The 22,613-nt window shown below is 40.8% G+C and overlaps 2 protein-coding genes across 2 annotated transcripts in view; one reads left to right on the top strand and one right to left on the bottom strand.

Moving 5' to 3' along the window:
- BRCA2 (BRCA2 DNA repair associated) overlaps window positions 1-13,711 on the top strand; it is a 33,345-nt gene extending 19,634 nt beyond the window's left edge. Inside the window, exons 14-25 of the mRNA XM_035115190.2 lie at window positions 989-1,176; window positions 2,057-2,227; window positions 2,860-3,217; window positions 3,633-3,788; window positions 3,919-4,060; window positions 5,214-5,332; window positions 6,107-6,305; window positions 8,173-8,339; window positions 8,434-8,572; window positions 9,835-10,091; window positions 11,223-11,363; window positions 11,556-13,711. Of these exons, the coding sequence (XP_034971081.2) occupies window positions 989-1,176; window positions 2,057-2,227; window positions 2,860-3,217; window positions 3,633-3,788; window positions 3,919-4,060; window positions 5,214-5,332; window positions 6,107-6,305; window positions 8,173-8,339; window positions 8,434-8,572; window positions 9,835-10,091; window positions 11,223-11,363; window positions 11,556-11,972 (2,454 nt within the window). The 3' untranslated portion in view covers window positions 11,973-13,711. The remainder of the gene's footprint in view (window positions 1-988; window positions 1,177-2,056; window positions 2,228-2,859; window positions 3,218-3,632; window positions 3,789-3,918; window positions 4,061-5,213; window positions 5,333-6,106; window positions 6,306-8,172; window positions 8,340-8,433; window positions 8,573-9,834; window positions 10,092-11,222; window positions 11,364-11,555) is intronic.
- Window positions 12,378-22,082, bottom strand: N4BP2L1 (NEDD4 binding protein 2 like 1). The gene is made up of 5 exons (XM_035115197.2): window positions 21,869-22,082; window positions 18,210-18,337; window positions 16,839-16,927; window positions 15,223-15,299; window positions 12,378-13,998 (listed from the first exon to the last, which is right to left on the bottom strand). Exons 1-5 carry the CDS (start codon window positions 22,018-22,020, stop codon window positions 13,755-13,757), a joined length of 690 nt encoding a protein of 229 aa, XP_034971088.2. The 5' UTR covers window positions 22,021-22,082; the 3' UTR covers window positions 12,378-13,754.
- Between the last annotated feature and the right edge of the window lie 531 nt (window positions 22,083-22,613).

Below are 22,613 nucleotides of genomic sequence, written 5' to 3'. Positions count from 1 at the left end.
CTCGAAGCTACCAACATGAGTTTGACCAAACTGCGGGAGGCAGTGGAAGACAGGAGTGCCTGGCGTGCTCTGGTCCATGGGGGGTCACGAAAAGTCGAACACGACTAAACTACTAAACAACAACAAGAAGTTGAAACATGAACTTCATAAACTATGGTTTGAATTTACTTGTTTCAACTGATCACAGTTAAGACTGACCGTAGTTTGTAAGCACTCAGGTATAACAAATAATTGAAAATAGTGTAAAGTGAAAGCAAAACCTTCTCTTCCTGGCCATGCTGGAAGAGGAAGTGTCTGAGCCCAAGGTCCACTGTGGCTCATTCCTATAAGGCAGTGGTAGCCAACTTGGTGCCCTCCGGAGACTTTTGGGAGTCCCAACACTTATCAGCCCCAGCTAGCATGCTCAGTGGTCAAGGATGTTGGTAATTGTAGTCCAACATTTGGAGGACACAAGGTTGGTTAGCTTCCATAATGCAACCGTAGTTATCATTAGGTCTGAACAAGGCTGTTTTCCAATCATGAACCTGTTCTGTCAACATGATGATTTGGTCTAGAATGCCAAATAGAGCTTGGCCACATATATTTAGTCTCCTCTGACTACAATAACTTAAATCCGTACAAGAGATCCTGATCCTGCAAAAAGTTTAATTTACTCAATGTGCAATTATATCTATGCTCTATTTCTTAAGTTAAATTCTTTTTTGGTGCAAATGAAGGTGTTGAATTTAATATAAATGCCGACAGTAGAGACCTGATTATATTGTATATTGCCTTTCTCCCTGGACTTTCACAGGACTTTAAATTGACCTGCTAAGACAGAGTAACTGAGCGCTTTCCATGAAGAACCCATGCCTTATTTATTCTAGACTTCATCTTGAATTTCCACTTTTCAAGAAATACAGAAATTTCTAAGAAATGTATATTGATGTGTAGGTAATGGGCATATTTAGTAACACTAAAATATTCAACTTGTCTCTTACCATTGTAGTTGTATGCATTTGGTATTTCCAAGCAGTGCCTAAAAATAAGCAGCAGAAATGCAGAAGATTTTCAATTTATCATCCAGGATTTTTTCAGTAGAGATTATTTTTTAGAAGAACGTGGAATACAACTGGCAGATGGTGGATATCTTATTCCAAATGATGAGGGAAAGGCAGGAAAAGAAGAATTCTACAGGTATCATAGAATATTAGAGTTTGAAGAGACTCAAAGGTCATATATTCCAACCCCCTGCAATATAGGAATCTCAGCTAAAACCTCATCCTGTTGAGGTTTTGCATGTTTAAATATTAAGTGCATTATTATGAACCTCAAATAATGTCTTAGTGTTGAAGTACATAACTTTTTATATATTGAGATGAAAAAGAAAATTTAAAGGAGCTGTTTTTGCGTATTTTGTTAGAAATTAAACACCTGGGTACTCTACTGTCCTCTGTAGAAAACTATAATTGATAGAATTTTGGCAGTGCTTATATTTAGGAATTTAAATAATAGAATATATGTCAAAACTTATGCAAACTACAGTTTTGAGTACATTTTAACAATATGCCGCTTGAAAATGTTTAATCTCCTAGCAAATGCTCCTTATTCTCAGCCTCACTTGAAAAAGCAGTTCTGTTTAATAAATAATAAGAGCAATGTTATTTCTGCAAGCTACCGTTTCTGTAAAATGTTAATTACCAGTGTGTGTTAATCACAAAGCATATCCAGCAGGAATATTATAATTTTTTGTTGCTGTCTTCATCAGTAAATGTTTTTCTGATCCAAATCTCAAATAGGAAAGCTGATCTGTTTACAGTTGTGCACTTTTGAGTCTAGTCAAGCATACACTTTCCCATTGAAATGAAGGGATATAAATGTGTTTACCTGTGGCTTGTTTGTAGCTGATTATATTAGACAGTGTTACTTACCATAGCTATTTTGCTATCATTTGTAATGGGTCACCTCAAAGCAGTCATTTAAAAGCTTGAGTTGTTATGGTAGTTGCTACTTTGAAGTACTATTCTTACGACTTGAAATCTCTTAACTTAATGAATTTTCTCATAATTTTCCACAGGGCTTTGTCTGATACACCTGGTGTGGATCCTAAGCTAATTTCAAAAGCTTGGGTCTACAATCATTATAAGTGGATTGTGTGGAAACTAGCAGCTATGGAAGTTGCATTTCCACGGGAATTCGCCAATAAATGTTTGACTCCGGAAAGACTACTACTTCAGCTAAAGTACAGGTATAGTATAGATTAAGATTTGGAATGTGGTAAGCCATGTGTCCCCCATTTTATATTTGTGCAGCTGGTTCTTCCTGCCAAAGTGTAGAGCTTTACCTTTGTCCCTATGAAATTCATTTTGTTAGATTGGGCTCAGTTCTCCAATCTGTTAATGTCATGTTGAATCCTGATTCTGTCTTCAGAGGCTACCCCTCCCAGTTTGGAGTCATTGCAAATTTGAAGAGCATCCCCTCAATAATGCTTTCATCCTAGTTTATTAAGAACAACGGGCCCAGGACAACCTTGTAGCACCCCACTTGTAACTTTTTTCCAGGTTGATGAGAAACTGTTAGAGTTTGGTTTGGTCAGTCAACCAGCTACAAATCCACCTAACAGTAATCTTATCCAGTCCACATTTTACCAGCTTCTCCACTAGAATGTCATGGAGGGCTTTGTCAAAAGTCTCACTAAAATCAAGATACACTATGTCCACGGTATTCCCTTGATCCACCAAGTTTGTAACTCTTTATCAAAAAAAGAAAGGAGATTTGTCTGGCATTACTCGTTTTTGAGAAACCCATGCTGGGTCTTAGTTATCACGATACTTTCCTAAATGCTCACAGGCCAATTGTATTTTCTTTTTCTTTTGAAAGGTATGACGTGGAAGTTGACCAAAGTCATCGCTCAGCCATCAAAAGGATAATGGAAAGAGATGATGTTGCTGCTAAAACTCTCATACTGTGCATCACTAAAATAATATCATTGAACACAAATATGTCTCAGATCTGTGGTGATAAAAGCACTGCTGAGGACAGCAAAAAAGACATAGCAGTGGTTGAAGTTACAGATGGCTGGTATGGAATCAAGGCTGTCATGGACCCTCCCCTCCAATCACTATTGTGTAGAAAGAGGCTGACTGTGGGCCAAAAGATTGTTGTACATGGAGCAGAACTTGTGGGTTCTCAGGAGGCAAGCACTCCACTGGAAGCGCCAGAATCTCTTATGCTGAAGGTAAAATGGATATTTGTGGTACTCTTTTTTTAAAAAAAAGACAGGGCCAACTCCAACACCTAAAATCTGAAAAACAAGTCCAAAAAGTTACAGAGATGGAATTGGAACCAACAGAGAATGTATTTATTACCTGTAAGCCGCTATTTGTTTCTGAAGCAAGTAGCAGCTTGAAATATAACTGCCTCTCAAAGTTGTTTTATAAGGTTTGCCATTACTGAACTTATCATCATGGATCACCTGCTAAACTGCCGTAAACAGCATTTGAGAACCAGTGTTGCAGGCTATGAATCATTTGACCTGTATTTTTATTGGCAGGTTCAGCCAAAACTAACTTCTGGTCCACAAGTGTGTGCCGAATGCCTTATATATGCTGCATTATAGCAACCATATTTGTAGATATGTGATATTGTTTTAGATTTCAGCTAACAGCACTCGACGTGCGCGCTGGTATGCCAAATTAGGATACCATCGGGATCCCCGGCCATTTTCTTTGTCTTTGTCATCACTCCTTTTTGATGGTGGAACTGTTGGTTGCATCGATGTCATTGTTCAAAGACTTTATCCCATACAGGTAAAGTACTGTAGCATGAAATAACTTTCAATCACTTTCAACTATTACTTTAAACCAGATCTAAGACTTAAGTAGATAAAATCTAAAACTTAAGTAACTAATATTCATTTTCAATGAATATTTATTGCAGTGGATGGAAAAAACAGCAGGTTCCTATGTGTTTCGTAACTGTCGAGCTGAAGAAAGAGAAGCTGCAAAGCATGCTGAGAATCGACAAAAAAACCTGGAAGCATTGCTTGCAAAAATACAAGCTGAATTTGAAAAGAATGAAGGTAAAAGAAAAATATTAGCTGTTTACCGGTAATTGTTATTTGAATGCTAAATGTTGCCTCAGCTTGGGTTTCTAAACAGACTTTAATTCATATAATAATATTCTGCATCTTGAACCCAATACAAAAGTGAACATAGAAGCAGAGTTTCCACAAAAAGGGCTTGATGTTGTACCAACAGTTCCATACAGAAAATTGATTAGATTCAGAAATGCTCTAACCTATGGCCACAAAAGTATTACTGGTGAAGTTCAGTGGTGGTCTGTGTCCCACATGATGCTGCCATCGAAGATCAGAAACTGGTTCAGAATGTGATTTTCAGCATCCTGATAGAGATGAGTTTCAAAAATTACATGCCACAAGGCAGTTGGGGACAGGAAGTGGAGGGAATAGGTAAATGAGCACAACCAAATGGAAGGGGGCACTGTAGATTAGAGGGGCAAATTGAGAATAACAGCAGGAAGGGGCCAGGCTCAGAAGTTCCTCTCACCTGCTAGCCCTGAAGCAGAAAAAAACCACAGACATCTGTTGACAGCATTGTTTTATTTTATTGCTGCAGTTGTGCTAATAGCAGCTTGTGGCGTTTTTTAGATCCAGCAAAGAGCAGGGGAAATAGCTATAAGCACCCACTGCCCCTTGCACTGCTGCTCCAATCAAAAATTTTGAAAAACAGCAGATCAGATCATAGAACTCTCATGATCTGGTTCTTAACAAATATGGGATTCTCTTACAAGTAAGGTAGGCAAGACATTGATAAAAAATAAAATAAAATTAGAGCTACTTTTTGTTCTCTGGAAACAATTCAAAAGTAGCATTTGAACTATAAATATGCTTAGGTTCAACCTACCTTACAGACTGTTGTCACCACTTCTGTGTCCCATCATGATTGCTATGATTCACCAGACTGCTTTTAATGGTTTCATCCTTTTGTCAGGGATGTCTTCATGCTGGAGGCTTGTTACTCAGAATAAACACATTCCGAAATTTTTAGGCTTACCTGGGCTAAATATTCAGGGTGGTAATTGATCATTTCAAAATAAAATGCCAGTCAAACTTAGTACCTTTAAACTTAGTACCTTTAATGGAGTCTTTAGTATTATTCTTTATAATTGTTTTCTGGTGGTTATAAACTCAAGCAAACTTTTTTAAAAACTAGATGGCGGCAAAAGAGTACTGCGATCCCGCACGTTAACCAGACAACAGATTCGCTCTCTGCAAGATGGGGCAGAACTTTACGAGGCAGTTCTTAATGCTGCTGATCCAGCTTACCTGGAAGTAAGAATGTTTCAAATAACTTAACATTATTTCTACTCTTATATCAACTTATGAAGTTCTTCACAGTAAATAATGACTGAGTTCTAGAGCTGATGAGTTTATGTAAATGCAAACTTGAATGTAGAATAATTTGGGGTGCATGTGGAAATGGATATTTGAAAATAGGGTATAGATAGCATAGATATGAATGTTAGTGCTTAGATTACATCTCTGCCCATAAGCTGTTCTGGAGTTTGATTCCATGATGGAAGGACAGGAGTGTGAGCAGGGAATTGGACAGAATCTGAAATGAAACCTGAGATGTTTACAGAACAATTTGTAAGATAAAATGAAGATATTATTTTGACTGAACTATAATGTAAGAAAATAAGAACCAGTTTACACAACAAACTGTGGGTTTGTAGTGTGCGTAGTTCTAGTTGTTGGGGAAGCAGTGACCACTCTTGTGATATTACACCAGAAAGAGAAAAGGTCAAGTATCACTTGTGCTGCTTCTTTTAAATATGAGGGGCAGTTTGTCGCAATTCAGTGGCTGTGATGGAAACTTCATTTTCATATTTGTAAATACATTTCAGTATAATAACTATAAAATATAATATTATATTGCAGCAATATAATAATAATTGTTTTAGAGTTTTGATGTTCTGGTCAGACTAAAAAAGAAAAACTTTTGGTTTTACAAATTCAGCATGTCTTTATAGAACTGAGGCTTACAAACAGCCCCCCTGCCTATATTTGCTAATGGACAAAGCCATATTATTGTTGTGATTTTAGAGTTATTTCAGTGAGGAGCAGTTAAAGGCCTTGAACAGTCACAGACAGATGGTAAATGATAAAAGGCAAGCACAGATAGAAGCCGAATTCAGGAAGGCGGTGGATTCTGCTGAGGAGGAAAACAGTTCCTGCAGAAGGGATGTAACTGCCGTAATCAAGCTACGAATTGTGGATTATAAAAGAGAAGAAAGAGGAAAAGGTTAGTAAGGTCAGAGATCCTTGTGATTTAAACATTATTCACATTGCATGATTATCTGAATTCACTGTATGAAGACTTGGATGATGCCTTACTAGAGCCAATTACCAAACATTCAAAAAGAAGAGAAATAGTAATCATGGGGGCTTCAACTTCCCTGATATCTGTTGGGATTCAAACTCTGCCAAGAGTGTAAGGTCTGACAAATTCCTCCATTGCATCGCTGACAATTTCATTTCCCAGAAGGTGGAAGAACCAACAAGGGGGGTCGTCTATTTTGGACCTGGACCTCACCGATAGGGAGGAACTGATTGATGAAGTGGAAATGCTTGGAAACTTGGGAGGAAGTGATCATGTTCTCTTAGGTTTCAGGATACAGGGGCAACGGAAAACTGAGTGTAGTTGGACATGCACTCTGGACTTTGTAAAGGGGCCCCTGACCATCAGGTCCAGTCGTGTCTGATTCTGGGGGTGCGGCGCTCATATCGCTCTATAGGCCAAGGGAGCCAGCGTTTGTCCGCAGACGAACCAGAGAAGCGCACGGAAATGGCGTTTACCTTCCCGCCGGAGCGGTCCCTATTTATCTACTTGCACTTTGATGTGCTTTTGAACTGCTAGGTGGGCAGGAGCTGGGACCAAGCAACGGGAGCTCACCCCGTTGCAGGGATTCAAGCCCCCGACCTTCTGATCAGCAAGCCCTAGACTCTGTGGTTTAACCCACAGTGCCACCTGGCTCAGAGATGACGGTCGAGGGTTGCCACCCCTCCACCGTACGCAGAGGGGCCGGCACCGGCGGCGCGGCCATGGCGGGAGGCGAGGGCGCTCAGGTGCGGCGCCCATCGGTGGCCTTCCTTCACCCGGACCTGGGTCTCGGCAGTGCCATGGTCACGCCGACGGTGTCGGCCCCTCTGCGCGCAGCGGAGGGGTGGCCAAAGCAGCGCCTGTCTCTCGGGGCGGTGGAGGAAGGCGGGAAACCCCGAGCCTGCTCGGCGGGGAGGTAGCGCTGTCCCCGCTCGTGGGGAAAAGGAAGGTGTTTGAGCCAGGCGCGGTGCTAGGAGTTCTTCCTCAGGCGCTGGCAGCGAGGTTCCCTCTCTCGTCGCCTGAGGAGGAGGGGGAAGCCGCCACGACAACGGAGGCAACACTTGCTGGCTGAGGGAGTTTGTGAGAAGCCGACAGAGCCGCCCTTCGCAATGGTGAGAGCGGCGGAGAAGCGGAGGGATGGGGGGTTCCGCTGCCTCCGGGGCTCCTGACCGCGTCCCTCTCTTCTCTCTCCCAGCAGCCTGGCCCCAATCCCAGCGCCACCGTGGGCGCCACCGGAGCAGGGCCTTCGCTCCGATGCCCCCCGCAGGCCTGGCCTTCACGGAGCCATGGGAGCGCTTCCATGGCTGCGGCTGTTTGACTCCCAAAATGGATAAAAAGCCCCCCCCTCCAAACAATGACTATCATCAGTGGACATAAGAACAAAAAATCGTCTGGAACGGATTAATCCACTTTCCATTACTTTCAATGGGAAAGTTCGCTTCGGTTTATGAACAGACTTCCGGAACCAATTGTGTTCATAAACCGAGGTACCACTGTATTCTCTTTAAGAATTCTTGGAGAACAGGTGAAGTCCCTATAGACTGGAGGTGGGCAAATGTTGTCCTCATCTTCAAAAAGGGGGGAAAGGAAGATCCAGGTAACTACTGACCAGTGAGCTTGACATCAATATCAGGGAAGGTCCTAGAACAGATAATTCAACAGTCGGTCTGTGAGCATTTAGAAAAGGATGTTGTTATTATTAAGACCCAGCATGGGTACTGCATGTCTTCTGTAGGGTGGTCCATCTTGCTGATGAAGGATAACATATTGTTTAATTTTACATCTTTAGAAGTAGTACTGAGTATCTGGCGCCCATCATCAGACATTTGTACCCTCCTAAGGGAAGGAGCTCGGTATAGAATTTTCCAATTATCTGCATCCCAATCCAAAGGGAAGTTGGAGACTGCCAATATACAGTTAACAGCTACCAAGAAAACTCAGTATCTGCAGTTGCCAGTACGTATTATGGGCTGTCATTGTGAATTAACCTAAAAGTTTAAGCAACCTTTATAATAAATGAATAATGATGTCACTGTTCAAAATTCTTTAGGTGTCTCAAGAAACACTGTCACAAGTTTACAGGCCAAGAGAGTGCCTGAGATTCAGCAAGCTGTTGGAACCATCTTTCCATCCTACCTGTTCTGAAGTGGATTTGGTGGGATATATAATTTCTCTAAGAAAAGGAATGGGTATGTTAAGACTAGTGCACTGATTTATAATGAGTTTAAAAGAATCCTATTTAAGTTACCAGTCTGAATCCTTATTAGGGTTTGTAAATAGTTTTTAAAATTGGAATTTTATTGAAATCAGTTACATTTCAATTATAGCATGGTTTTAGAATCTTGTTTATAAGCATACCTAAATATGACTTGTTAAAGCCGATATATCTAATCTCAAAATGAAATCATGAACCGAAACCAGAGAAAAATTTCTGGCTTTTCGGGTCAGGCATTACAAACAATACCATAAGTTATGTATTCTGGAATTCCTATCAGACCCAAGCATTGGCAAGTCAACACACATACAAAGATCCAGAAAGCACCAACCTGTATTTCATCAGGATAATTTAGTGACCCCACTTGGATGATCTTGTGCTTTCATTTTTATGCCTGTTACTACTTGAAATCTGCTATTCTTTCAGTTCTCGAATTCTGAAAATGTATGACTATGCTTTTATTTTTAAATTATAATCTGTAAACATTGTTCTGCCCAGCAACTATGAGCAATTTCTGGAAAACTCTAGGTACTTATCATCTTAATTAACCTTCTTGCATGAATAGAGAAAGCCAAATAGAAATCAGTTATTTCTGTACTGAGTTGCTTGGGTCAATGTGGATCTAATTCTGTAGCACAAAAGACTCGTAAGTTGAACAACAAATGGCTTTTGATTATGTTCCTAATCAGTATGAAAAGTTCTGTTTAGTTGGAAACAATATGTTTTAAAAGTTAAAAGAACCAGTTAGTATGTTCAGGAAATAAGGGCTGTTCTGTTTGCACAAGGACTTCCACTTCTCCCCAACCCTCTGGAGCAATTTGGGGGGCACAGGGACACACAAGGAGAGATGATGGAGAAGTTGTTCCATTGCACAAGTAGAAGTTCTTGCACAAATGGGAAGACTTTGTGTAAGCCTCTGTGAACTACATTAGGAGAAATTGCTTAAAATCAGTTTTTAAATTTCCAATTATTTAATTCAGATGCATTTTAATCAGCTCACCTGATTCTTGTACTGTGTCTTGAAACATTGTTGGTCAGATACACCTTGCTTAATGCATTCATTCTAGTAGGCTACAGGCTTTTCCCAATACAATGCTCAAAGTATATAAACTATTATATTCAAGTTCCCCAGAATTACCTTTTGGGTTTTGTTAGGGTTAAAATGTAAACGTTTTAAAGGTTAGTATTTTTAGTTTTAAAAGTGGAGTTAAATTTTATGTTTCATTTATAACACAGGTTTCTCTACGCTGGTGTATCTGTCAGATGAGAATCATCATTTCATAGCAGTCCAGATCTATACAGATCTTAAGCAGCTTGCTATTGATGACATAATTATTCCTTCTATGTTGATCTCTGCAATCAACCTTCAGTGGCGACCTGAATTTAGATCAGACATTCCCACATTATTTGCTGGAGACCTTTCTGCCTTCTCCTCAAATCCAAAAGAAAGTCATCTCCAAGGATGTTTTAATGAACTGAGAAATACTGTAGAGGTATGTTGATCTCACGTATACAATGCACTGAAGGCATGTGGGGGGGGGGGTTATGTTACCTTATACACATGGTATATCAAATGATAAAGGCTGGTTGCAACAAAAGACATACTAAATTAGCATTTAATGTTTTGACTTGTCTAGTCTCCAGTGGAAGACAATTCAATATTTTGTGGAAGATGTTTCTCTAGTTGCCCTAATTAAAGGACATTTGCTATAGAAACTCAGGTAATAGCTTGGAGCACTGTTGTCATGTGTTCCTGACCACAAGCCTCTGTCCAGAAACAGGATGCCAGCTGCACCCTCCAAATAAGCTATCAACTTCATAAAAGGCATTACACTATTTCTAGGGCAGTAGTAGCAGTAGTCGCCAAAACATACATATTTTTTGATAAGGGGCTTTTGTCCATACAAGATGTCCAGCTTTCCCAAAGCACCCATGTAGTGAAATGTGCAAAGCTGCAGGTCAAAGATGCGAGACCTGTTCATGCTGTACATGGAGAAGAGGTCTGCATGATTTGGTCTCCAGTCCAACCTGCTGCTTATATAAACAACAAAATGTGAACGCCAGTATTTTTCGCATTAGTTAGAGCCAATGCCTATCTACATATAGGGTCAGTACCCCCCCCCCCCCCAAGTGAGCAAATGTCATTCATTTTGTGTATTACCCTTCCCCTGAAGATCTCAAGGGCAGTTCACAGCATAAAAAAATAAAAACACAAACTACCTAATAAAAATTAGAACAAAACCAGAAACACCCCCCAAAACACATGTGAAAGCATATAGTATGTTGATCAGCCAAAGGTTTAGTTGAAGAGAAGCGTTTTTGCCTGAGGCCCATGTTTAATGAAGGCGCCACATGAATCGGGCCTAGGGAGAGCATTCCACAGATGTGAAGCCACTGCAGAAAAGGCCCGTTCTCATGTTGCCAGCTTCTGGACGTCTCGTGGAAGAGGCACATGAAGAAGTCCTTGCATGATTATCTCAGGGTCCATGTCAGTTTATATGGGGAGAGGAGGTTCTTGAGGTATTGCAGTCCTGAGTATCTACAGCATACCGTATCCATTAAGTTAAAAATCAATAGCAAAGGATTTTTTTAAAAAGTAAAAACTGTATATTTTCGTCCTGCAGAATAGCAGCTGCTTTGGCAAAGATGCACAATGCAAACTGATGAATTTACTACAAACAGATGACCCACAAACATTTAACTTGCCCAAAGAATGTGGCTTGGATCCCATTTCTCAGAATTCTGGTGCAGGAAATAAACATTCCGTAAGTTTTTATTAATCTATTATGATTATATTTACCAGTATAATCAACTTAATATCAGACAGCATATTTAACCATCTCAAGTAAATACAAATACCTCAGGGATGGTGGTGGAGTAATGATTAGTTCAGATGGCTTTGAATGGCAGTAGTCATTGACAGAATTTAAGCTTAGTTTTCCCTCCCTTTTAATTAGATTGCAACTCCTGGCAGTGGACTATGGCATCAGAGTCCTTTGTCACTTGGGAAGCTAGATTCAAAGCCACCGGTATTTCTAGGGTCAGCAAAAACAGCGGAACTAGAAGAAACCCCTAAGAACTGTAAGAAAAGAAGAGCAATGGACCTGCTTAGTCGAGTACCTTCCCCACCACCAGTGAAGACCAACTGTATATTTATTTCTCCATCTCTGAAAAGGGCATTTCAGCCCCCCCGAAGTTCCAGCACTCAACTTGAAAAGTCACTGAAAAGAACTGCATGTTATAATAAAAAATCTGCCCTGAGAGGGTTTAGTGAGACTGGTTCTCCTCTTGAAAATAATTTTGTTGCTGACGAGGAGCTTGCAATGATAAATACACAAGCCCTCGTAAGTAGTTTTCCAGAAGATACAGGTTGATTTGGTGGGTACAATTGTTTATTCCGTACCCAATGCTTTTCCTGTCAGCCTTTTAGTAAGGAATAATTCCAGTATTCTGGTAAAACAGATATAATGCAGGACTGTAAGGAGAGTACTGAGGCTGCTACAAAGGAGACAAATGGAACAAATACTTCCATTAGCTGTGCAGATGAAGTTCCAAAGACAAAGAAGATAAAAGTACTTATAAATGCCCCTGTACATTTAAATATTTAAGCAATCTTTGTAAATGTTGTGTTTTGTGCAGACTTGCTTGTGTATTACTCAATTCAGAATAAAGTTTAGTGTGATTATGTATGCTCTATCAAATAGATTCTGAAGAATCCAGTAAGAATGGCTGTAAATTTTAAAAATCCTGTCGTGTTCACAGAAGCACATTCAAAGTGGTTCAGCAATAACTAACTTTAATGAAGGAATTGTATATTTTTAGAACTCCAGTGTACAGTTCAAAACATGCAGTCAATATAATTTGATTCCCTTGTTTATTTTTGCATAGCAATCACAATGGTTCAAGAGGAAAAAAAAAGAGGCCAGCTTTAAAGACATGTAAGGCCAAACATATCCAAAACATACAAACCTTCTGTTTGTTATAGAAGTACCTACCCTTGAAGAGCTTTTAGACGGAATGATTAAGCAAATATACCGAGTAGTATCTGATCTGTGGAAACAATTAGATGAAGAGAAAAAGCGCAGACTAGAGAAGTTAAACTAGCAGGCTGCAAAAAGGCACAAATAACATTTGGAACTGAACATTAACAAAAGTCACAAGAGTGCAAATTACTCTCACTCATTTCAGGTAATGTCTAGTTCTAATGGCCACTGAATTTAGGCAGGTTTCCTTGCTCTACCCATCTTTGGCATATGCTACTACCAAACAGGAAATTGAGGATGACCCAAGTCTTACTGTGGAGCAGAGAAAAACCAATCTGTTGTCAAGATTATGCCTCTTCCCTGAATTGTTCCTACGGTTGCAAACTATTTGGTGTGTGTTTCAGGAATCATAAAAAAAAAAATAGAGTGAGCAATGACAACCATTGGGGGTCTAAATAAAGCTCCTCATTGGTTTCGGCAAGAAAGGAAATCTACATGATGTAAAAAAGGAGGTAAACTGCAAAGTAGAGAAGCAGATGTGTCAAAGAAGGTAAATGCCATAAAAATGAAGCTAAATTAATATGGAATGTAGAAAAAAAGGTGGTCCTATGAAATGCGATCTATAACTTAATTTTAAAACCTAGGTACAAAAGAAACTAACATTTTAAAATTTGTATACTGTAAAATTAATTGTGTCAATATTTATGAAGGGAAATCTGTTTACATTCCCACAGCCTTGTATACTGAATAATTGATGGGGAATTAGAGTTCTAACTGTTGCACTATACTATGATTAGCAATGGCACACTAATGATATCAAATATCATTTGTGTGCATCCTTACCAGGACCAAACATTGTATAGCACCACTATTTGCTTGATCTGCACAGGGATGCCAATGACATGAAGATCCTTTTCTATATTGCTGCTAAAAATTACTGTGGGTTCTTCATTATGTTTACACTTCTAGCGTGAGTCATCCTGTAGCCAGGTGTAAACATGAGTGAAGAAATATAATCTGCATCAGAAGAATATTAAAACAGGGTTTTTAACCTCCAAAAGAATATATGGAGATTTAAAAACTAAATCTAGCCCAATAGAAAAATACAAATATTTTAATTACAGAATTCCAGAATTCCTAAAACAAAATTTTATACAACTTGATTAAAAAACTCTAAAATACCGGGTAGAAATCATTTCTCCTACTAAATGATCTTTCATTTCTGAAGTTGCCATTAGCTCTTCTGTTGGAGAATGTTGAGTTCACATAGGAACAACCATTATCGTAAACGCCATAGGATCTACTGAAATGTCTGGCTGGTTCTTCTGAATGAAGCACATCATGAAAAGTAACATCGTGCTCATATTGCTCCTTCATCCTCTGTATTGTCTCTCGTGGAACACCATGGCCATTCCGTCTATGGAATATATGTAAACATATACGTAAGTATATTTAGTTAGCTACATATCCAAACAGCATGTGACTACCAGCAACCATGTGAACTGCTCCTTACATTTTCATGACAACCTAGTTCACAAATTAATCCATTAATGTGTGTTCGTGGTTTGGAACAGCATTGTGTATATGAGACCTAAGAGGTTAAGGGGAACTATTCCCTCTAATAGCAAAAGAGAAAATGGGGAGCGCAGCACCAATTATAGCATTCTATGAAGTCATGGCAGGGTGGAGCACTCTACACTGTAACACACTATAGCAGGTCCCACTCATCCATCTACTAGCTATCACAGGTTATTAGTCCTGACAAAGGAAAAGCCAAAATGGGGCCACAGGCATACAAGAGAAGGGAATTTTTTATTAATAAAGGAAAAAATAAAATCCCTCATTGAGAATTGCCCTGTTTGCTTGAAATGCAGATTGTCAATAAAGGAAGAGAATGACAAGAAAAGGAAGTGGTTTGTGTTACAGGACGAGCTGGCTGTGTAAAAATATTTAGCTTTACAAGGGAAAGAATGAATAAAGGGGGATTGTGTTATTACTTGGGAAATGATATATGAGCAACTGTCCACTCGTTGATCATGCAGGGAGCATGCTGAAGACTGTCTGACTGCAATACGCATGTCCAAAAGGTGGTTAGTGTATGTAATATGCCATAAAAGGTTATATACCCTATGTTATGTCGATGTTGGCTCTTTTGAATTCTTCCTATCTTTGAGAAGACTATAAATATGGTTACAGCAGTACCCCCAATCTTTTGCGATCATAAAATAAAGTCTTTCTTGACTTAAACCTCTCTCTCTGTGGCAACTGACTTTCCAGCCACAGACCCTCAAAAAGGAGAAATCACTTCACCTTCAGAGGTATCTGCATGCTCCACAGACCCCAAAGTTTTGCAGAAGTAATTTTTTTAAATTCCAAGGAGGCAAAAAAACACAGTCCAGTAAGGACTGACCATAGTGCACAGCAATGAAAGGTTGTGCATCAGATGAAAAAGCAGAACAGATCTGGGGGTAGAATGGAATGTTCTGCAAGAGGGCATGGCTAGCTGGCATTCTGAACAGGTGAGCTCCTGTTAGAGGTTATCCTGTTAGAGGTTATATTAGAGGTAGTGCAATATTTTGTTGCAGGTATCACTTGCATTCTCATAGCAGCTAAAATCATAAGCAAAAAAAAAAAACTGTACCTGGTTAGTTGCCGAACATTGAATTTCCAGTGTGTATCTGGCTCTCGAAAAAGAACTTCATAGCTGTGTTCAAGTGCCTGATGTGAAAGAGTACTGAATTTGTATTCAAGTCACAATAAAAAGCTACCTTTCATGATTTACATATGCACAACATGACGAAGTATAAAAAGTAAAAAAGTATAATAAAGCATATATAATTAGCCTTAAACTCTAGTGAGACTGCAGTTCAGTACAACATGGCCACACTATTAATACCATATATTTGTCATGTCAGTAAATCTCAAAATTTTGTGCTGCCCCGTGGTTCAAAATAATTTACCTCTTATAATTCCATAAGATCTCTAAACATAAAAGTTGCCAAGGTAAGTTAGAAAACAAGATTGCAACAATTTACAACACTATCACATATTGCTCACTTCTGGCAAACATTCCTTCTCAAGAAAAACAGCAAAGCCATGCAATAGCACAGCAAATTATGTGCTCGTAACACATCTGATGAGGTATGGATGTTGAAATAGTTGCTTCATTAATAAATTATAAGCTGTCAAAGTTATATTAACCACACACAAAGAAAGGGAAATTAGCAGACTGACCTAATTCTAGAGTCAGATTCCAAGATGATTTTTCAAGTGATTTTGAACTACAGCAAAAATATACCAAAAGTTATACAGACACAAGGGCAGAAAACACATCTCATCATGAGTGATAGGCACTATCCTACCAGGTTCCCAGCACAGTCACCAAACCGTCTCCAGATGTTAGCTGGAGGCAAGTGTACACTGACTGCAGTTTGAGAACTAGGATCCCAGCAACGACAGTGCAATCTGGAGGAAAGGTACTCATGTCCCCCTGCAACCTAAGAGTTACAGAGCATGCTCAGTTCAGAAAAAAAGAATCATATAATATAGATTAAAGAAAGTGACACTCTTTCAACTTGAAAGATGCTGTCGCGTAGCCCCTGGGCACAGAACATGCTTTGCCTGCAGAAGATCCCTGGCATCTCTAGTTAAATGGTTCTTGGGCAACTGGCTGTATCTTGGAAAGCTTTCACCAGTCAGAACCAATCATATGATTAACCAGTGGTTTGGTTCTGCAAAAGGTAGTTTCATATGCAAGATCAGAAAGCTGGTCACACAGACTGCATGGTCTATGCTCACCGAGGCATAGAAACCAGACCATATGGAAGATCAGCATTTTACTGGCACATCCAGCCACGTATTGTGCAAAAGATTAGGACCATTAGTGGTTTCTAAGAATCAGATGATGTTAAGTGACCTAACCTTGAAAGGAAAACACAATGACTACCAGGGGTGCCCAAACTGAATGGCAGGCTGGATTAGACCCCTGAAACAGACTTTAAACATGCCTGGACTAAACAGAACCCAAAGAAAAAGGGAGCAAGAGGGGGTAGAAATCAATCCAGTTGTGGCACAAAAAAATGTTCCAGGGCTTGGACAAAATATGTGAAAGAAAACGAATGTTTGAAAAAAACGTTCAGCGCATTTGAAGTTCTTGCCATTTTTCCACCTCTCTTGATAGCAAATAGCAGGATTATCTGCTCATTTCTGGAACCCATGACTAAATATGAAGAATGACAACAGGTCGGTTTCCCCTACCATTATCACATATGGCTTCATTTCCCAAGCGCGGACGTTGGTATTATCAATAATAACTGGGGATTTCCCATTCTTCATGGCTTTACGTGCTGTAACATAACAATGTAAATGTTTTAAAAGACCAGACAATCAGTGAAATCATCCTGTTACCTACACAGATGTTCTGAATTGAGCCTTTGAGGATTCACTGTGTCACAAACAAGTACTGATGTGCTGAATGTAATGAGCAAGTGTTTGTGAAGACACACAATTTAGTCCATAATGTGCTTTAGTTTCAGTCTGTTGATTTCCACCCATATTAATGTCAGGCAGGAATAAACTAGACACTGCAAGCAAGGGATGGAAAGGGAAGGATCTTGGATAAAAGAATTCAGGCTGCTGTAAAAGCTGGGAAAGATTTGTGCCTTCAGCAGACCTGGCCTCTGAGAGGTGGTTGAAGGTGGTTATCAATCGCTAGGCTCCATAATAAATCTGTCCAGAGTAGACACTGCACTGTAACCGTTATGGAGAACATGTGCTCAGTCATATACAAAATTAAAAATCAGAGATACAATGGAAATGTGGACTCTCACACAAAACTTCTGAAAACAAATTTCTCCTTCACATAGTTTTCTTTACATGAGAGCTATGAGCAAATCCACACAACGGCCCAGTTTCAATGTACCTATTTCAGCTTATTGGGACAAGATATACAGAAGCCTTGTGAGGGCATGTTTCATGCTTGCTCCCCTCCTGCCTTCTTGGAGTGCTGCAATTAATCCAGAAAATCTTCAGTTATCCATGTTTTCATTTAACATCAGAACCGCTGAAACTATGACTGACACAATCTTAACCAATCTGTTCAAACCCAAGAGGAAGATACAACAAAGTTAGAAATGAAATGTGTAAACAAGTTATTATTGTTGTTGTTGTTATTGTTATTATTGTTATTTAATGGTGGTGGCCATGCTTATATTTTTAGTATTAAAAGTTTATTATCAGGGCATACAAATCTGCCTTTAGATATCTGACAGCAGAAGCAATGCCAACTGATTATAGAGCATATATTGTACAATTCATTCCTTTGCTAGGAACTTTTATAATGCATTTTTTCCACGTCTGTACTAGAGACTCAAACATTAGCCCCTAAATAGCATATAATTGTTTTCTCCATAGAATCATTCACTTCTTACTACTAGTAATTGATGTTTTGATCAACTCTGAAAGCCATTTTGAGCAAAATGAATAGCGCAGGTGCGACAAATAAGACATTCTCTTACAGCAAGGCTCTCTCTTCAGCTGTAACTTTTTGTAGAAGAAAATTGCTGAAGGGTACAAGGTGTAAATAGGAAGCAAAACCTAACACACAAAACTAGGAAGGGCTGTACTTGCCTCTATTTTGGTTCCATCTATGTGCATCTTCTAGAGCATCAGGATCAAAGACATACGTGCCGTCCTCTGCAGAGAAGTAGTCATCAGTGCTCAGAACAACGGCACGGGGAAATTCATGTTTCAGTTGCCTGTTGAGACCAAACAATTGTAAGGAAAGGGCAAAATTTCACACGGATTAGTAAAACCATAAGGAGTGAAGTTTTTCATTTTCTAACCACCACCACCCTTCAATTTAACCAAATGTTCCCCGTGCACTTTTAGAGGAATCGTCATATGAAAATAAAGCACCATTCGAGCAAGAGTTGAATCACCAGCAAATTAACCCCCCCCCACCCGTTTATTGCAGGAGAAAATATTTATTAATAAGATTTGTATACCACTTAATACAATAAAAACCACCTTTAAGCAGTTTGCATAAAAATAAAAACACGACGTTCAATGAAATTTCCAGGGGGTTCCAAGAAGCTGCTGCTACCATGGAAATTGCCAGGTTCCATGTTGTCACCAAGTGGCAATATGCTTATAAGCGTGGGCCCCTTGAAAGATCTTAAAGGTTGGTGTGGTCTATATCAAGGTGGTTGATCTGTAATGTATCCTGATCCCAAGTTTTTCAGACAGTAAAGTAACATGCATGTTTCTCTCCTCCCCCCATCAAACCCGATTTATCATTACAACCATCCTGTGAGACGAATGTTAGGCTAAGATGTTTTGGACTACAATTCCCATCATCCCTGACCACTGGTCCTGCTACCTAGGGATCATGGGAGTTGTAGGCCAAAACATCTGGAGGGCCGCAGTTTGGGGATGCCTGGGCTAAGAGATAGTGGCTGAGTCGGCTGACCCAAGGCTTTGTGGCTCAATGGGGATTTGAATCTCAGTCTTCCTGCTCCTAGTGCTATACTTCCCTGAGGAGGAGGAGCTATTATAACAGCAAAGGAGCAATAATCCAGGTGCAGTGTTAAGACCACAGCCTTTTAGGGCAGGATAGCAATCCTCGAGTCTGCCTTTTATAGCAAACTATGCAAAATCCAGTGCAGGTGGGTGTGACTGGTAGGGAAGCTCTATATCAGGCATTCCCAAACTGCTGCCCTCCAGATGTTTTGGCCTACAACTCCCATGATCCCTAGCTAACAGGACCAGTGGTTGGGGAAGATGGGAACTGTAGTCCAAAACATCTAGAGGGCCGAAGTTTGGGGATGCCTGTCCTGAGGGATGTAGGTTCCCCAGCCCAGATCTATGTATTACATTCACAACAATATTTTTTAAAGAACAGTGAATGATAAGGACCCACCCACTTAACCAGTTTATAGCACTTAACCAGTTGGACTTAGCCTCACTTAGATATGGATGAAGCACCATCTGTTCAATCCAGACTCAACTTGTCTACTCTTATAAGATACTATCAACAAATGCCATCCATCCATCCATCCCTAGCATAAAGTTTCCTCTTGACAGTAAAGGACAACAGAATATGTCAGACTTCTCATGGGAAAGATTTGTTGAAAAAGGTGAAGCTGCAGCAATGGAGCCTTGATGTTTGGAGGTGGAATGTCAAGGTATCATCTGCAATCTCTCAGCACAATAAAAGAATCCTTTCCCAAGCGAGTTAAGCCAAAAGCGATCTAGAAAAAAAAGTCGGACTGAAAACTTTCATTTCTCAATTCCTTATCTTGTTGAGCAATGGCAGAGGCAGGCCTCAATTTATCAAAAGAGTAAAGAGAGAGGCCAGCAAGCTGAAATGAACTGTCAGGTCACATTTATCTCTATGCTCCCAACTGTTTAATATATATGCTTTGCTTATAAAATGCATACTACTGTGGACTTTGTGCAACTCTCGGGTGCATTTTTTAAAAATACTGTCCTCATTGACCAGATGCTTCTCTTCACACTTGCTATAAATTGTGCTTCCTTTATCCTGGAGATGTGACAAGAAGACTAAATATCCAGGGGGTGAGGGAGGCAAGGGGAAAGTGCTTAACTCTTTCTTCACCCTTCACTTTTCGGCCAGCATGCCTTCAGTATGAACTCTTCAGTTCTGGTGAAACAGAACCATGTCGTACGAACAGAGTGAGATTTTTTGCACTTCCTAAAATCAGTAAGATGTGAAACCAGAGCCAATGTTTCCATGACTGGCTTGCCAGAAGCACATTTTGAAAGCCAATGAAATTAAAAACAAGCCATTTCCAAGCAGGTTCATGCAGAAAATAAAGAGCTATGCCTTTGATGGTAACTATATGCTCTTTGAAGACAACATAACACCTGTGCTTAGAAATGAAGAGTAATATGAATCTCACCATTATACTCCAGTTCAGCTCAATTTACCTTTAGTGATGGGCAAGTTACAAAAGTTGCAAAACCTGCTATTATTTGTTGGTGTCTTGTTTCATTTCACCCTGTATGAGGTTTGTCACGTAAGTGATGTATAACAGGCCTCCTAAGTGTTCAATAAATTTGCTTCCTGCTTTTGCTGCCAGCTTGGGAGGTCACAATACTTTGTTGGGGGATGCAGCTGGTGTGCCACAAATCAGGGAACCCTGGTGAAAGCTACCTGTGCTGGAAAATGCTTATACTGTATTAGTTTAAGCCATCAGGAAATATATTGCAGTACTGCATACTGATTATAGGTTTCTGATGTTGACTCCACTCAAATCCTGTATTAAAAACGTGGGACATCACAAAGAAAACAGAGCTAGCTGTTTTCTTTAAAGTGATCAAAACAGTTCTTTCCACTTCCGTTAATCATAGGAAAATGGTAACCAAGGGCAAAATCCAGAGTCACTAAAATCAAAGCGATATCTTTGTGGGCGTGCTTTCAGTGCAATGTTGACTGCCTTCCAAAGTATCTTGTTTGATTTTCTCAGAATCAAGCTGAACCAACCAAGGCCGTTTGAGGATTGGGAAATTCCTGTCGGTAAATATTCATGTTGAAACAGGGAAATATACCAAATATATGTTTACAAAAAGAAAATATATTTAGTTACTGGCAATTACTCTTATCACTCTTAAGTTTACACTGGTGGTAGGAACTGATAACCAATTAAGAAAACAAAACTGCTGCAGCTCAGAAAAAAAGAGGCAGTGACAGCTGTGAAGGCGGCAGCAGCAGCAGCAGCCACCCCACCAATTCTCTTGTTTCCCTGAGATACCTTGGAGCTCTGTCTTGACCTACCATGAACAGCCGCCAACTTCTTTCAGACATGCTCCTGTACCTTGAACAATCGTGCAGCAGCTATCAGAACCCAACCCCCAGAGACAAAGGTTTTTCCCCAGCATGGTGGTACAGTGACAAGGAACTACGCCTATCTAATGTCGACCACAGGAGCCACCCTACTAGAAAAAAAATAAAGTTGACTGCAACCCTCTTTCCATCAGAACCCTTCTTGAATGCAAAGAACCTGAAAACCAGAGGTGGGGACAGGGACCCGAGGCCCTGCAGTCGCTTCTGCACGCCAACTTCCACCAGCTTTGCCCGCTTTTCACAGAATCCTCAACGCATCCGGAGGGAGGGTCGCAAGTTCCCGCACCGATCAAGAGTCTCTGAGCACGTCCAGAGCGCCTGCTGAGCAACCGGTCTACCCTCCCTCACAGAGCTTCGAGGTGAGAAAGCGGAAGGAGTCCTCTCTCCTTCGAAAGGAGGGGGGGGTGTTGTTGTTTTTTACCTGGCCAGAGTACTTTTCCCGGAGCCGGGCAGGCCTCGCAGCAAGTAGAGGCTTTTGCTGAAGCGGCGCCTCCTGCGAGGGGGGCCCTTGCTTTGCGCGGGGGGTTGGCGGAGGCTCAGGCCTCCGAAGGCGCGGGCCAGGCTATCCTCCATAGCGGAGGAAAGGCAACAGCCTCCTCCTTCTCGGGAAGCCTGCGAACCGAAACTGTTTACACGGCTCCTCGTGACAGGCGCAGGCGGAGCCGGCTCTCTCCGCCCCCGCCCCCCCCCCGAAGCCGGGCGTGTCCAGGGGCAAAGGGGCAGAGCGCCGCGCGGGCTCGCTTCCCTCCTCGGCGTCTGAAGCAGCCGAGTTCCGCTCGCAGGCCTCCCCACCCCAGGGAGCAGCCACCCCGAGTTAAGGTTCAATCCCCAAAGCGGGAAGCCTGTGGCAGAACTGCGTGAGCCAGAAACGGCGCGACTCCGGTTTCTCTCCTACAAGGCTATAAAGGTCTCCGCAAGGCCGGCGCCTCTGCTGCCCTGCCTCCCCCTTTTGCTTTCTTTACCTCAAGGCGTGCTTCTTTGTGTTATATGGCATTGGCGAGGACAGAAATGCAGCCTCTTTATAATGCACTATGCTTTGTTTCGTTTTGCTTTTTTTTGGAGCGTGGGTTTGGGGCCCGCTGGCAGCGCTTGCCCTCCTCCTTTGCAGAAATAGGAAACGCTCTCCTGCAGCGAGAAACGTTCGTTGCCGTCACGTGCGAGACGCA

This window comes from Zootoca vivipara, chromosome 4 (genome assembly GCF_963506605.1).
Source record: "Zootoca vivipara chromosome 4, rZooViv1.1, whole genome shotgun sequence".
In the NCBI taxonomy this organism is placed as follows: Eukaryota; Metazoa; Chordata; class Lepidosauria; order Squamata; family Lacertidae; genus Zootoca; species Zootoca vivipara.
The sequence above is the reverse complement of the archived record's forward strand: the minus strand, read 5'-3'. Positions and strand labels throughout refer to the sequence as shown.